At 52.7% G+C, this 13,952-nt stretch overlaps 1 protein-coding gene across 9 annotated transcripts in view; it reads right to left on the bottom strand.

Annotated features, from left to right (window-relative positions):
• Slc43a2 (solute carrier family 43 member 2) overlaps positions 1–13,344 on the bottom strand; it is a 42,929-nt gene extending 29,585 nt beyond the window's left edge. For 2 of the 9 annotated variants that reach the window (XM_036195951.1, XM_036195953.1), the window contains exons 1-3: positions 12,101–12,213; positions 11,504–11,713; positions 1,497–1,704 (exon numbers count right to left, since the gene is read on the bottom strand). In XM_036195951.1, coding sequence (XP_036051844.1) covers positions 1,497–1,704; positions 11,504–11,663 — 368 coding nt within the window. In that variant the 5' untranslated portion in view covers positions 11,664–11,713; positions 12,101–12,213. The other 7 variants (XM_036195959.1, XM_036195955.1, XM_036195957.1 and 4 more) reach the window with 7 other exon arrangements.
• Between the last annotated feature and the right edge of the window lie 608 nt (positions 13,345–13,952).

The raw sequence follows: 13,952 nt of genomic DNA, 5'->3' as shown, positions 1-13,952 counted from the left end.
TAAAACCAAATAGAAAGTGTACTGTTGAGACTACGTTACAATTGCTGTTACTACATAGTTATGTGGGGGGCTTTACTGTGTCACTTCAGAACATTTATAATCACTACTTAACAGTTCTAGGGAGACCAGGGAAGTATGCCTCATGAGGCATGCAAGATCATCCAGGAGGGTGATGGTCTCTTAGGATTTGTTTTCAGTGCCGAGAATTGAACCCGGCCGGGTCTTTTGTGCTACACAAGTGCTCTACCACTGAGCTGCGGCCTCAGCCTCATTTCATACTTGTTAAAATTTCATTCATTTTGCTAGGCGGTGATGGTGCATTCCTTTATTCGCTGCCCTTGGGAGGCAGAGGCAGGTGGATGGATCTCTTGGGTTTGAGTCCAGCCTGGACTATAAAGCAAGTTGCAGGACAGCCAAGGCTACACAGGAAACCCTGCCTCAAAAAACAAAAAACAAAAAACAAACAAACAAAAAAAAAAAAAAAAAAAAAAAACACTTCATTTTAATTAACTGATTAACTTTATTCTTACTTTTTTTTTTTCAGTGCTGGGGGTAGAACCCAGGGCCATGCATGTGTTGGACAAGCACTCTACCCCTGAGCATCATCCATAACCTTTATATTTAAAGCACATAGTATTAAGAATGGCATACGTGAGCTCTAACTCAGTTGTAAAACACTTGACCAGCATAAATTAGGCAGAGTTTAATGAGCAGCAACTCTCACCAGCCCCTACACACACACACACACACACACACACACACACACACACACACACACACGCACACACGCACGCACACATGCAGAGAAGGAGGAAGAATGATACATATATACCTAATCTACATTTGTGAAACTTTTTCACGAAACTTTTTCCTTCCTGGAACGAGTATAAGACCAAAAGTCTTTGGAAACCAATGTTCTTCTCTACTTATTTTACTTGGGCGTGTATAGACACACACGTGTTGGTGTGTGTATTCCATGGCATGAGTGTGGTGGTCAGAGGGCGACTTGCAGGAGTCAGTTCTCAAGCTTCTACCATGAAGGTTCCAAGGACAGAACCAAGGTCGTCAGGCTAGGTAGCAAGTGTCTTTACCTGAAGAGCCAGCTTTTTGTTTTTGTTTTTTCGAGACAGGGTTTCTCTGTGTAGCTTTGTGCCTTTCCTGGAACTCACAGAGATCCACCTGCCTCTGTGCCCCGAGGGCTGGGATTACAGGTGTGCACCACCACCGCCCAGCTCTGAAGAGCCATCTTGATGGCCCCAAAAACTAATGTTAAAGACCAGACAAGCGAGTTTGTGTCATCACAGATGGGCGTGAGTTCTGTGGCTTGCATGTAGAACTACTGATTCTACACCAGAGAGTGTAGTAAGCCTGCCTCAGGCAGGTATTTAGGGAGCCCCAAGGTGCTCCTGATAGCACATTCCAAGGCTGCCTACACCAGGGAATGAAGCTCAGGGTGTCACCTATCCTTATCCTGCCTCCAAGGAACTCATACTGACCTGCCCAGCAACCTGAGCTTCCTTGGACCATACTTGTCCATGATGATGCCCAGAGGCAGGGTGATGGCACTGAGCAGGAAGGAACCCACGGTGAACGCCAAATTCAGAATCTCATCTTGGGCCTTGCAGCTGAGCCAGCCATTCACCAGGATCACCTCCTCATGATCTGGCTCTGCGGTGCTCCCAACGGTGCCATTGGTGACATTCTCTGTATGTAAAAAGAAAGAATGTGGTAGGCATTCGCAAAGACCTAAGAGGTAGATGCACCTTCAGAACTGTACCACTGAGAAAGCCAAAGCTCGGTCTGAGAGCCTTGAGGCTCCAGCAACTGACAAGATGGGGCTTCTTCCCCCAGACCCCCTCCAGCAATAATGCAGATGTTTTCAACATTTGTAGAAATCACAGACCAACCCAGGCAGTGGTGGCACACGCCAGCACTTGGGAGGCAGAGGCAGGTGGATCTCTGTGAGTTCGAGGCCAGCCTGGTCTACAGAGTTAGTTCCAGGAAAGGTGCAAAGCTACACAGAGAAACCTTGTCTTGAAAAACAAAAACAAAAACAAAAACAAAAAAAGAAGAAGAAGAAGAAGAAGAAAGAAATCACAGAACAGTCAAAGAATCCAACAAAGAAAGCCACTCCTCAGAAAACACAGAGTCTCGTCCACAACTTCAAGGGCTTCGTGTGTCCCTTGACACCAACCATTAGACCCGGATTAGGATTCCCATTCTAGAATGATGGTGAATTCCTATTGTCTAAGCAGGAGGATCCAAGGTTGAAAGTCATCCACAGACGATGAGTCTGAGGGCAGTCTAGGCTACATGAGACCCTGTGTCACAAGAGAAAGGTGGTGGTGGGACAGGATGGCTCAGTAGGTAAAGGCACTTACTTGTCCTAGAACTCACTCTGTAGACCAGGCCTGCCTCTGGCTCCCAAGTGCTGAGACTAAAGGTGTGTGCCACCACTGCCTGGCAAGAATCTTTCTTCCTCCTGCTGGTCTCTCCAGAATACCTAGGTTTTCCACAGCCAATCTGAGCAAACTGGATGAGCCTCTTTGCCTCTGCTTCTAAATCACAGCACAAGGCACGTGACAGCTTCCACCCTAGACTTTCCATACCTCCAACCACCACACATTATAATTCAGAACCAAAGGGTTGGACTTCTTGTTTTGTTTTTGAGGTAGTGGGGACTGAACCCAGGTCCACGGGTACATAAGGCAAGCCCCCTAACCCTAACCACCTAGCTGCACTCCCAGCTTGAGTTTTTGTTTTGTGAACAGCACCCAGTTATTTTCCCTCATTTATTGAGATGCACCCTTCTTATTTCTCTTACTGGAGCCATTGTGTTGCTGGCCACCCCCTCCCATGGCCATGCCCACCCACGCCCACCCCTCCCCATGGCCACCCCCACCCATGGCCACTCCCTCCCATGGCCACGCCCACCATGATCACCCCCTCCCATGGCCACGCCCACCCATGACCACATCCAGAGCCTGCCCCACATCCAGGAGGCACATGGATGCCCCTCCAAGGTTCACCCAGATCCAAAAGAACACAAAAAGGGAGGGAGAAAGAAGCACCGCCCTAGCAGGAGGGGGTGGGGCCAGCTGGGAACAGGGTGGAAGGGCTCCTCGCTGGCACCCACTCCTTCCGTGATGCTGACTACTCCTGCAGAAACAAGCCACTGTTTAGCTTAGAGGCTCCACCAAGGAGGCAAAGAAACTTGGTCCTCGGATTAACTGCCTGCCTCCCAGGTGCAGCCCTCTGCTGCCGGGCGGGACTGCCCAGATGAGGGCTACAAAGCCTTCCCAGGCCTCTCAGAGCCCCCCAACTGAGAAGAAAGCACTTGGGGTGACTAATGGCGTATGACAAGCTCTGACCAATAAGCCCTGGTAGGGGCATGCAGAGACTAGGATGGCAGGACCTGACCCTGGGTTCTAACTTCCCTGCATTGTATAGCCTTATAGGTGGGACTTGATCCAGATCTGTCTTAGCTGTGACAGATAATATAGTGGATCGTACATACCTCTAGAGCTCTGCGGATGAGCCCAAGAAAAACCAGCTAGCATTCTAGAGCTCCCCACGGGCATGCAAAGTGTTTGGTAAATAAACTGTTATTGCTAGTGTCAGTTGTGCTGGGGCTCAGGATGGGGTGATTTAACAGGATGGCAGCTTCTCACAGTGGAAGGGACACAGTGCTGGATCAACGTGTGATGGCGTGAGTGTGTGTTTAGTTGCCCACTGGGCTGAGTCTGAGGCTCCACACTGTCTTCTGGCTACTGTGTCCGTTATCTCAGCGGGCCCTTGCCACAGTGGTAACAATGAACCAGATTCCAGTGGCCAAAGGGGTCAAAAGGGGAAGGAAATAGGACACGTAGAACCAAGCTGATGACAGAGGGACTTAGGATAACAGAGCCACAAGTTAACTGCCTGAACTCACAAGCAAAACCTTTCAGGACCGACTCCCAACCCTGTCACTTTGAACCCCCTTTCCAAGACATCTTCCACACTGACAGCCATGGCAAACAGGGTTCTCGGGCCCATTGGTCCCATGTGTTGCTGTGTTGGGCAGGTGTGAGGCAGGTCCTGGAAGGGAAGTGATGGTTTCGGGTGTCAGCCCTGCAGAACAGGAACCGGACCTGCAGTATGAGGAGCGGGCCTCCACCCAACAGTGAGCATTTCTAGGCAATCCTGCAGGTATGACAGCCAGCACAGATGAGGTAGAGTGGGCAGCTGGAAGGAGAGCACTCCAGCCTGAGAGACCTGACTGTGGAACTCAAGAACTCTAAGTGCCATGCGCACTCTGACAACACGGAACAGGGGAGGAAGGAGGCTGTGGGGGCCGGGGGAGGCCGGCCCAGTGGCTCCCAACCACTGAAACGACGACAGCTTCAGAGGACGCAATGCTTCCTGACCTCCAATGGTGCCAGGCACACATGTGGTGCATATAAATACATTCAGGCAAACATCTATACACATAAAATAAAGTAACAATAATTTTCTTTAAATCCTAAGATGGGCCAATAGATGGCTAACAGGTAAAGGCGCTTGCTACCAGACTCGACAACTTGAATTCAATCCCTAGGACTCACATGGTTGAAGCTAAGAACCAACACCTGCAAGTTGTTCTGACTTCCACATGCACACGGCAGTGCTCTCGCTCTCTCTCTCTCTCTCTCTCTCTCTCTCTCTCTCTCTCTCTCTCTCACACACACACACACACACACACACCCCGCAGCTCTCTCTCTCTCTCTCACACACACACACACACACACACTGCAGCTCACACACAGACCGTAGCCCTCATACACATACACAATAGCTCATACACACACACCATAGCTCACACACACACACACACACACACACACACACACACACACACACACTGCAGCTCTCACACACACACCACAGCTCACTCACACACACCACAGCTCACACATACACACAGACACATAACACACACAACTAAATGTAATTTTAAACATTTAAATCCAAAGGCACCCTCAGTCTCCTGACATGGTAGAGGTAAGGACGAGGATGAACACCTGAAGTTATCTGATGATCTGTTCAGTCTACAACTAGGCACAGGGCCTCTGAGGAGAGGGGCTGAGGTAGAAGTAAGGGGGGGCCTGTCCTTTCCTCCTTCATGCTGGAGTCATGATACCTAGGGACCAATGCTTCAAGCCGCCTCTATCTGTTCTTAAATCCTTGCCAATGGGGCCACTAGGCCTCTGCTTATCTCCCTCCAGAAAGTGATGTCTAGCCACAAATTATCGGGGGTCGGGGGACCAAAGAGCCTCTTTTCTCTGTCTAGGGAGCAACTTGAGTGTCCCTTACATGAGACTGAACCTTCAGGAGTCTAGAGTTCTGTTAGCAATAAACAGCCCACACACACTATCTTGGTCCCAGCAGATGCCCAGCCATACCCAGGCCGCTCCAGTTTCATCTTCTCCCACCTGGCCACAGGAAGCCGGGAGAGGGACAAACAGATATGTACCTAGGAAGTGTCAAGCCCCAAGGGGTCCCCTGCTCAGTCTAGAGTGTGGCCATCGCCAACTCAGCTCAGGCCAGCCTGTTTGGGTCCTGCCTGCACCTGTTATAAAACAGGTGCCTCAACCGTGGGGTGGTCAGAGCAGCCAGGACTAGCCCAGCCAGGGAGGGCTTAACAAGAAGACAGGCAAGAAACTGGTGTGCCAGAGCGTGTGCCGAGAACAGGGCTGCCGGGGCCGGGAAGAGAGAACAATGCCCTGTACTGTTGGCTCCAATCAGAAGACTCACAAACAAAATCTTAACAGAGGAGGCAAGAGAGTTCTGTGACCCCACTCAGGGCTCCCCTTGGCTTCCCTAGGGCCAGAGAGAGCCCTCCCCTCACTCCAGGCAAACAGAGGAAGGAACTCCAGAACAGCTCCCTGATGGTGCCCAGCGAACAAAGAGGCACATGGCTGGAGACGGCCTCTGCTGTTCCTTAGAGGTTCTTCCTCAGGCTGGTGACCCAGCCCCTCCCCTCCATGGTGCTGACCCCAAGGCCAGCCCTCCTGAGGGTACCTGACCCAGCATCTCCTGCCTCTCTCCCATCCTTAGTCTATCCGGCAACAGGAAGCAGCATCTCAGCGCAGCAGGGGAGATGTGGGTGAGAGGTCGCTTAAGCCACCGAGCAGGCAGGACACAGGACACAGTCGGAGCACCACGGGTCCCAGCAGCAGCAGCAGCAGCAGCCGCCGCCGTGGGCAGCCCATGTACTCTTTCCTTGGGCCTCTGAGTACCCTTCTCACTCTGACCCCATAATTCCACAGCACTGCGTGTGGAACTGCAGAGCAGGTGCAGGTCTTGAGGAAGGTCTTGGGGAGCCAGGCTCACAAGGCGTCCGTCTGTCTGTCAGAGCCCGAGACTATGATTATGCTGTCCTCCTCGTGGGTCAGGGGCAGTCTGGAAGGCTGAGACAACAAAGGTAGGAAAAGGCTGGGCCCCACCAGACACTCTTCCTATCACCTAGTGAGCAGGGGGCTGTTCCACTGCTTTCCCACAAAGCCACGGAAAGCCAACCCATGCCCGGCAGGACCTTCACGAGACACTAAGACAAAATAGGCGAGCAGATGTCAGGGAGGGGAATCAGGTCACGGGAAGGGTAAGGCTGGTGACGCAGACAGGGTGCTCCTTCTGTGACATTTTCTGAGGCTGTGGGTACCAGCTCTTTAGCCGTCTTACTGTTTCTTTTGGGAATTTTTCTGAAATCGAAATAAACTAGGGATGAGTTATAGCTGTAGCTAAGCGCGAAGGCGATCACCTGGTACAAGTGGAGCCCTGGGTTTGACTCTTAGCACTGAGAAAATAAATAAAACAAACTAACTGGGGTGAGAGAAGTAAAAACAAGCGCAGTCTGGTGGCACACACCAGCACTTGGGAGGCTGAGGCACTTCAAGGCCATCCTAGTCTACAAGGACCATGAGTTCAAGGCCAGCCTCAGCTATATAGTAAGGTCCTGTCTCAAGAAAAAATAGAGACAGTCATGCTCATAAGCAATAAAAGTCCCAAGAGTTAAGTTTCCAAATGCTATCCATCACTGGCTTGTAGGTATGGATAAAAGCCCGTAAAAGGGAAGGCCTTGGAGTAGCACAGAATTCTCCCTGTCCACGTCTCAAGTCTGGCTTTGTGCTGCTTCCCCGGGGGACAGCAGCCCCTCTGCCCTCAGAGGCCCAGAGTCTTGTTCCTTGCTGTCAGGGTGAGAGGTCCTACCAGGTACGGACTGCCGGTAAGAGCCAAGACCAGAGAACTGAGGCTGGGGAGTAAAGTACCCCTGTGCAAACAGGAACATTAGTGTCTGGTCCGCAGAATCCGTGGAAAAGCTGTGAGCTCTGGGCTCAGCAAGAGATCTGCCTCAATGTATTTTTAAAAGAGGACAGGGACCGAAGAATCCTGGCATCTACTTGCACATGCACTCATGTGGCCATAAATGTGAGAGCATGGACATGAACATGCACAACAGGGGTCCATTTTCATGTGCAGGGCTGGGCTGAACTCCTCTAGCAGGGGCCATGGAGATTTCCATCTTCATAGTCCTCATTCCGCCCACACCCAGCATGTGGCAAGCCTTCAACTGTTAAAGAGCCTCAGAAAGGTTCACTGAATTCTAGCAGTCCGCTGCCTCCCTGGCTTCCTCTGGCCTTGAGAATTAAATCCAGTTTTCCTTGCCTCCCGACCCTTCCACCTGCCCACTCATCTCCCTGCCGTACCAGCCTTTTCTGTCCTCCCTTCTGAGGTGTATGGCATGGGTCTCCTCCTGCTCTCCCCCATCAGCTCACCCTTCCTCACCCTCTAGGCTTCTGCCTTTAGGGAGACCTCCCACCTGGGGACAGCCAGATCCCCTCTACCATGGTCTCATTCCCACCACCCTCCACTCTATAGAGTCTGTGTGTAAAGACTTGTTTTTGAGGAACCCCTAGTCCCGCACCTCGATAGGGTTTATTAAGCCAGATGTGGTGGCACACACTTTTAATCCCAGCACTTGGGAGGCAGAGGGATCTCTGTGAGTTCAAAGCCAACCTGGTTTACATAGTGAGTTCCAGGACATTCAGGGCTACATAATGGAGACCCCGTCTCAAAACAAACAAAAATAATGTTTACTGAATGTGTGAGCTAAAAAGAAGAAACAATATTCACAGATACCCGTAGCCCAAGCTGCCCCTGTCAAAACCCACTAAAAGGCCAGGTGTGTTGGCACACACCTTTAGACCCAGCACTCAGGAGGCAGAGGCAGGTGGATCAGCCAGCCCAGTGGACACAGTAAATTCCAGGCCTGCCAGAGTTCTATGATGAAACTCTGTCTCAAAAACAAAACAACAACCAAAGCTCCACCAAAGAACAAAAGAGAGCTGGGCAGTGGTGGTGAGTAACTAGTCCCAGCACTTGGGAGGCAGGCGGATCTCTGTGAGTTCAAAGCCAGCCTGGTCTACAGAGTGAGTTCCAGGATAGCCAAGGCTACACAGAGAAACCCTGTCTTCAAAAACCAAAAACCAAACAAACAAACAAAAAAGAACAGAGAAAATGAAGAAAGAGGTCATGGCAGGTGAGCAGCTACGGTGGTCATAAGGGGGCCAGGGGACCCAGCTTGGGAAAGCCCCACTTTTCCCATACTACACCCCCAACTCTCCACACCAGGAAGACAAGAGAGGTCTCTAGTTGCCATTACCAGGTGAGTAGTTACAAAACTCACGAAACGCCCAGCCCAGCTCCCAAGCACTAGCCCGTCCCTGTGACAGGCCAAGCAAATCTGTGGGGCAACAGAGAGGCAGGGAATCCCTTTCCTTTTCCCACAACCATCGAACTGGAACCCAACACCACATCTGTAGCCAGATTCTGGCTAGAGTCCCAACACAGTTCTGAAAACCTTTCAACGGGTTCAGGCAAATTTCCCCTGGTGAACAAACTCATGCCATCAATCTTAAAAACAACAAAAAGCTGAGATTCGCATCTCAATCAGCTATATGCAGGTCAGCTCTTTAAAACTCTAAAGCAATCAGCTCAGCCGTCCACCAAGGTTGACGATGTTGAGCCACAGAGCAGATCTTGACCCCAACCTTGCCAGGCACTCCCAGTTAAGGAAGCACACAAGTTTCTGGTCCCAAAAGTCAACAGGTTGCTCAGACTCCAAGCAGCAAGGAGGCTAGAGAGATAAACTTCATGGAATCAGCAGGCTTTCCCCGCTGAGGATGCTAGGTCAGCGAGTTTGCCAGATAATCAGAAAAACCAAAATCAGACAGGAGCAAAGGCACAGGATAAGAAGTTGATGTTCAACCCATAGTCCTGACCCTTCCCCTTCCCTCTGGCTCACAGGAATGACCTGTCAAGTCACCGGGCACGTGAATACCGACTCAGCGCTATGTAGGCACCGGCTCTAGAAGGGAGAAGGGTTCACCAGGAAAGCAATTTCCAACCCTGTGGTGCCCATACCGTCCAAGAAATTGTGTAAGCGGACAATTTGACTTCACCAACACCACGAGTCAAAAAAAAAAAAAAGAAAAAAAAAGGAAAGAAAGAAAGAAAAGAAACTCTGACCACAACAGTCCTCTGGTCTGATGAGATACTAAAAGTGTTGTCTGAAGATGATGGATTTTTTTTCTTTTTGTTTTAAACTCCCAATGCACCCTGCAACAAAGAGAGAAAGAGCCATACACCCCTACCTATTTCTTCCCAAGGGGCCATTAATTTCCTAACATCTCTTAAGCAGAACAGAAAGCTTGGTCAGGGAACAAGGTCTGACTCTCTCATCTCAAGATTTCTTGCTGATGTGGAGAAACACCCGCCAAGAACCCTTAGGCTATTAGGAAATATTTTTGAGTGCTAAAGGCTAAAGGTTGGTTATAAACGATAGACTTTCTGCCCTCTCCCAGATGGCCTTTGAATTCTGCCCTCTCCCAGATGGCCTTTGAATTCCCACCCTTCTCCCGCCCTTCCCCTCTCCTGCTAAGCTCTGTACACTAAGGCTCCTCTGGGCAGGTCGAAGAAGGGAAAGGAAAATTGACTCAGAGTTACAGGCAGCGGGAGCGGGTCCAAAGCTTTCTCTTCCTGCTAAGAATGAGAGGCTGGGTGATGTAGTGTAGGTTTGTAATCTCAGCACCCGGGGGAAGGAGATGAAAGGATTACAAATTAAAGGCTAGCCTGGGCTACATAGCAAGATACTGTCGCAAAAAGAAAAGAAAAGCGGGGCGGTGGTGGCGCACGCCTTTAATCCCAGCACTCGGGAGGCAGAGTCAGGCGGATCTCTGTGAGTTCAAAGCCAGCCTGGTCTACAGAGTGAGATCCAGGACAGGCACCAAAACTATAGAGAAACCCTGTCTCAAAAAAACAACCAAAATAAAATAAATAAATAAAAGGAAAAAAATCTCACACACCCCACCACCACCACCACCACCACCACCACCACCACCTTTAGAGCAGGGTGGTGGTTCACAGAGAAACAAAATAAAACAAAACAAAATCACCTTTAGACGTGGCACTTGCCACTGAGTTTGTCGACCTCATGAACACTCACATGGTGGAAGAAAAGAACCATCAACCAGGAGTCAGCCTCTGACTCTCCACACAGTGCTCTACCCCCACCCTACCCCACCCCAATGAATAAATACAAGAAGATAATTTAAAGGAAAAAAAAAAAAAAAACTAAAACGGCTCTGTAAATAAAAAGGCATGCTAGCAGTGACCTAAGGAGTCAGATCTGGGCCGCCTCCATCCAAATAGACTCAAGTAGCAGGTGGGCCACAGCAAAGACAAGAGGAGGGAGAGGTTAGTAGTGCCTGGACCCTGATGGGCTGACTCTCCTGAGCTGCGGCAGTCAGGGTGGGGAGACAGTGAAGGAGGAAGGGTTGGGGATGAAGGGCTACCCTCCGCCCATCTTCAGACTGCTAAGGGCGCTAACCCAGCATCCTTTTCCTCACTGTTCCCCTTCCTCTTCCTCTCTACTATGTTTTGGAAGCCACTGGGATGTTCTCACAGTTCAGGAGAGGAAATGGCCTTTGGAGAATCATAAAGCAGCAAAAATAGACAAGAAATTATATCTTGGCAAGCCCTTAGGAGACTCCATAATGGCCAGACTTAAAAACATGTACATCTAGATGAACCTTCCTTCGGGTGGAGGCGAAGCCACTTCCTCTCTCTTGCTGCACCCCGGCCTATGAATCGAGTTCCTCTTTCTCATACATGTTTACTGCAAGGCAAGCGACGCTGCAGGCCCTAGAGGGCTGGGAGGCTAGCAATGTTCCTGACTGCACGCAGAGTCCTGAGTCTATTACTCTGCAGCTAGGACAAATGGAAGACTGGTCCCAACCTTAGTTTCTCCATCCACAAACGGGTACTATGATAATAGGCACCCAGAGAGTTGGACCAGGATCAAATGGGCCTTTTGGCAATCGGCGGCTTGTGCAGCAAACGGGCATTGCCTAGTTCCTCACCACCACCCACCCTCTCCCAAAACCCCACTCTAGGAACCTGCCTCTGACCAATGCATCCTTCTCACCTGGCTTCGTACACAGGTAGGAGTAAAAGCCCTCCGACTTGAGCATGATGAGCAGCGAGCCCCATCCCAGGAGGACTGCCGAGAAGAGGAGGTTTTCCAACACAGCCGTGCAGGCCATCCACCAGCGGCGCCGATGGGCAGTGGCCAGGGTGGGCGCCATGGTGCGGTGTGGCGGCAGCGGCGGCGGCCCGGCTCCGGCTCTGCAGACACCTGCGCATAGACCTCAGCTTCAGCGGTGGCTCTACCCAACCCGAGTGGCCGCTGGCGCACAGCGACCAGACTGTCAACCCCCAGCAGCCCAGGCTGTAGGTGCATGCCGCAAAAGAATCGAACCCCAGCCCTGTCCGGGACCTGGGCCTCCCTGAACCCGCGACTGGCTGGTACCACTACCTTCGGCCACGGTGGGGCCCTGCGGGCCAAGTGGAGAGGCTTCTCACTCAGTTCACTCGGAGGTAAACTGAGGCATGGCAGCTGGGAAGGGACTAACGCATGCTCAAGGACGTGGAGCAGCTCCTGGCCCCAAGCAAAATTGAATAGCTAGTGTGGGGGCCGCAAAAGGAAGCAGTTTGCCGTAAGGGCACCTGAACAGAGGCACACCTGAGAGCTGCCACTCCCAAGGACCGACAGGCTCCCGCCCGCCTGCCCGCCCGCACTGAAGCCCCTTCCCTAGAGCTTGTTCCTTCAACCACAAGATCAGCGCAGGGAGCTCCGGAACGGCCCGCCCACGGCGCATTTATTGGCGGGACCGCAAAGGAACTGCTGCGCCATTGGCCAGTGTCTAGGTCGCTAGGCGCTACCGCCACGCGAACCCCGCATGGGAGAGGCGAAGCCGGTTCAAACCGGCGGCGCGAGCCACCCGCGCGACCCCCGGGCCGGGCTGTTACCCTAGCGATTAGCCGGTTCCCATAGAAACAGATCCCGTCCCTCCATCCTCCTGCTCTCCCTTTACGTCTCCCGCCCGGTGCCTTCCTCGGACAAGCATGCACCTTCCCTCTAACCCCGGCCTGCGAGCCGTCTCGGGTTCCCGCACCCTCGTCTGGGGCCCGGATCTCGGGAGTCGAGCTCACCCGGCTCCTAGCGGTGTGTATCGGGCCCGCCCGGCGCCTTTTCTGTCCCCTTTATTTCCAGCCCTTTTATTCCTACCCTAAGATGAAAAACACTGCTGCCCGTTGATTGGCTGAGTGGGGCTGGAAACAGGCGTTGGCCAATCAGCAGCTACCCGCCCGCCCCCCGGCGAGTAGAAGCCGGTTCCGGCCGGACTTGGAGACAAACAAGAGGAATGGGGGGGCTGGGGGGCGGCTTGGGCAGGCCAGGCTCTACCCAGTGCAACTGGAGTGCCCCTCGACCCGGAGCCCCGGCGGGCATCGCCCCACACCCTGCTCGGAGCCCTCTTCCCGGCCAAATCCCTGGGTCAGCATTTCAGGGAGTCTTGGTCCACACTGAGCTGGGCTCCAGCACCGTGTCGCTCGGCCCGCCGTGTGGACCCCGGTCCCCACCCGGAGAGAACCACGGTTGGATGCTCCTGCTCCGCGAGCCATCGCTGCCCTTTTGTGCTGCGCTGCCCGGCCCGCTCCTCGGGCTCTGTCTGCGGGTTCCTCGCTGCCTTGCCCCAATTGTCCTATCCAGGCGCTGTCTGCGGGGGTCGGAAACTCGCGACCCCGGCGGGTCCTGGTGTCATGTACCGCATCCCTGCCAGATCTCCTGATTCACCGGCCCCTTGCCCTCAGGTTGTCCTCTGCCTGGTCCAAAGTTGGTGTCTTTTAAGAATCTGTGGTCAGGTTTTAGGACCGAGACGTCCCTGGTCATCCATCCAGACGCCACCGTCCCCATCCGGTGCCCGTTTTTCTGGGTGCCCTCGGAGACCAGTGTTCAGACCGGTCACCTTGGTGCGTCCTGCCCTCCCTCCTTGCCTTTTCCCGAACGTCTGTTTCGTGTGGCTGACACACTCACTCCTCCACCCCTCGTGCTGTGGGCAACTCCAAGTAGCTAGTCTGTCTGGCTTTAGGGAGCGCTACGGGTTCGCTAGGGGTCTGGAGGGCTCCGACCTTTCTGTATCATCACCAGAATTGCACTGCCCTGAGGACCTGCCGGTGCGGGAGGGGAAGCCTCGGCTCGAGCGGTTAACCTTCCACTATGTCTCCCTGACCAGAGGCCCTAGCCTCCCCCCGGAAAACACAGCGTCCCTCAGAGTCTCCATACTTGAAGAGCTGACTTGCTTTAGGGCTGTGGGAATCCCCCCAAGCCTGGCTCTGCTTCCCTCAGTTCAAGTGCGCCCCCTGGTGCCCTGAACCTCCGCCAGCCGTCCTGCCAGCCCATGCCCTCCCAGACTTGGTCTAGGCTTGTGGGTGGGTTTTGGGGGTTCTGATGACCCACCGTGCAGAATCCCACAAGCTCCAAGGTGGACCTGCCACCTGCAGATATACTCAGCCCTTCAGTCCTTTCCCTGAGC

This window comes from Onychomys torridus, chromosome 8 (assembly GCF_903995425.1).
Source record: "Onychomys torridus chromosome 8, mOncTor1.1, whole genome shotgun sequence".
Classification (NCBI taxonomy): domain Eukaryota; kingdom Metazoa; phylum Chordata; class Mammalia; order Rodentia; family Cricetidae; genus Onychomys; species Onychomys torridus.
This window is presented reverse-complemented; position numbering and strand designations above follow the sequence as displayed.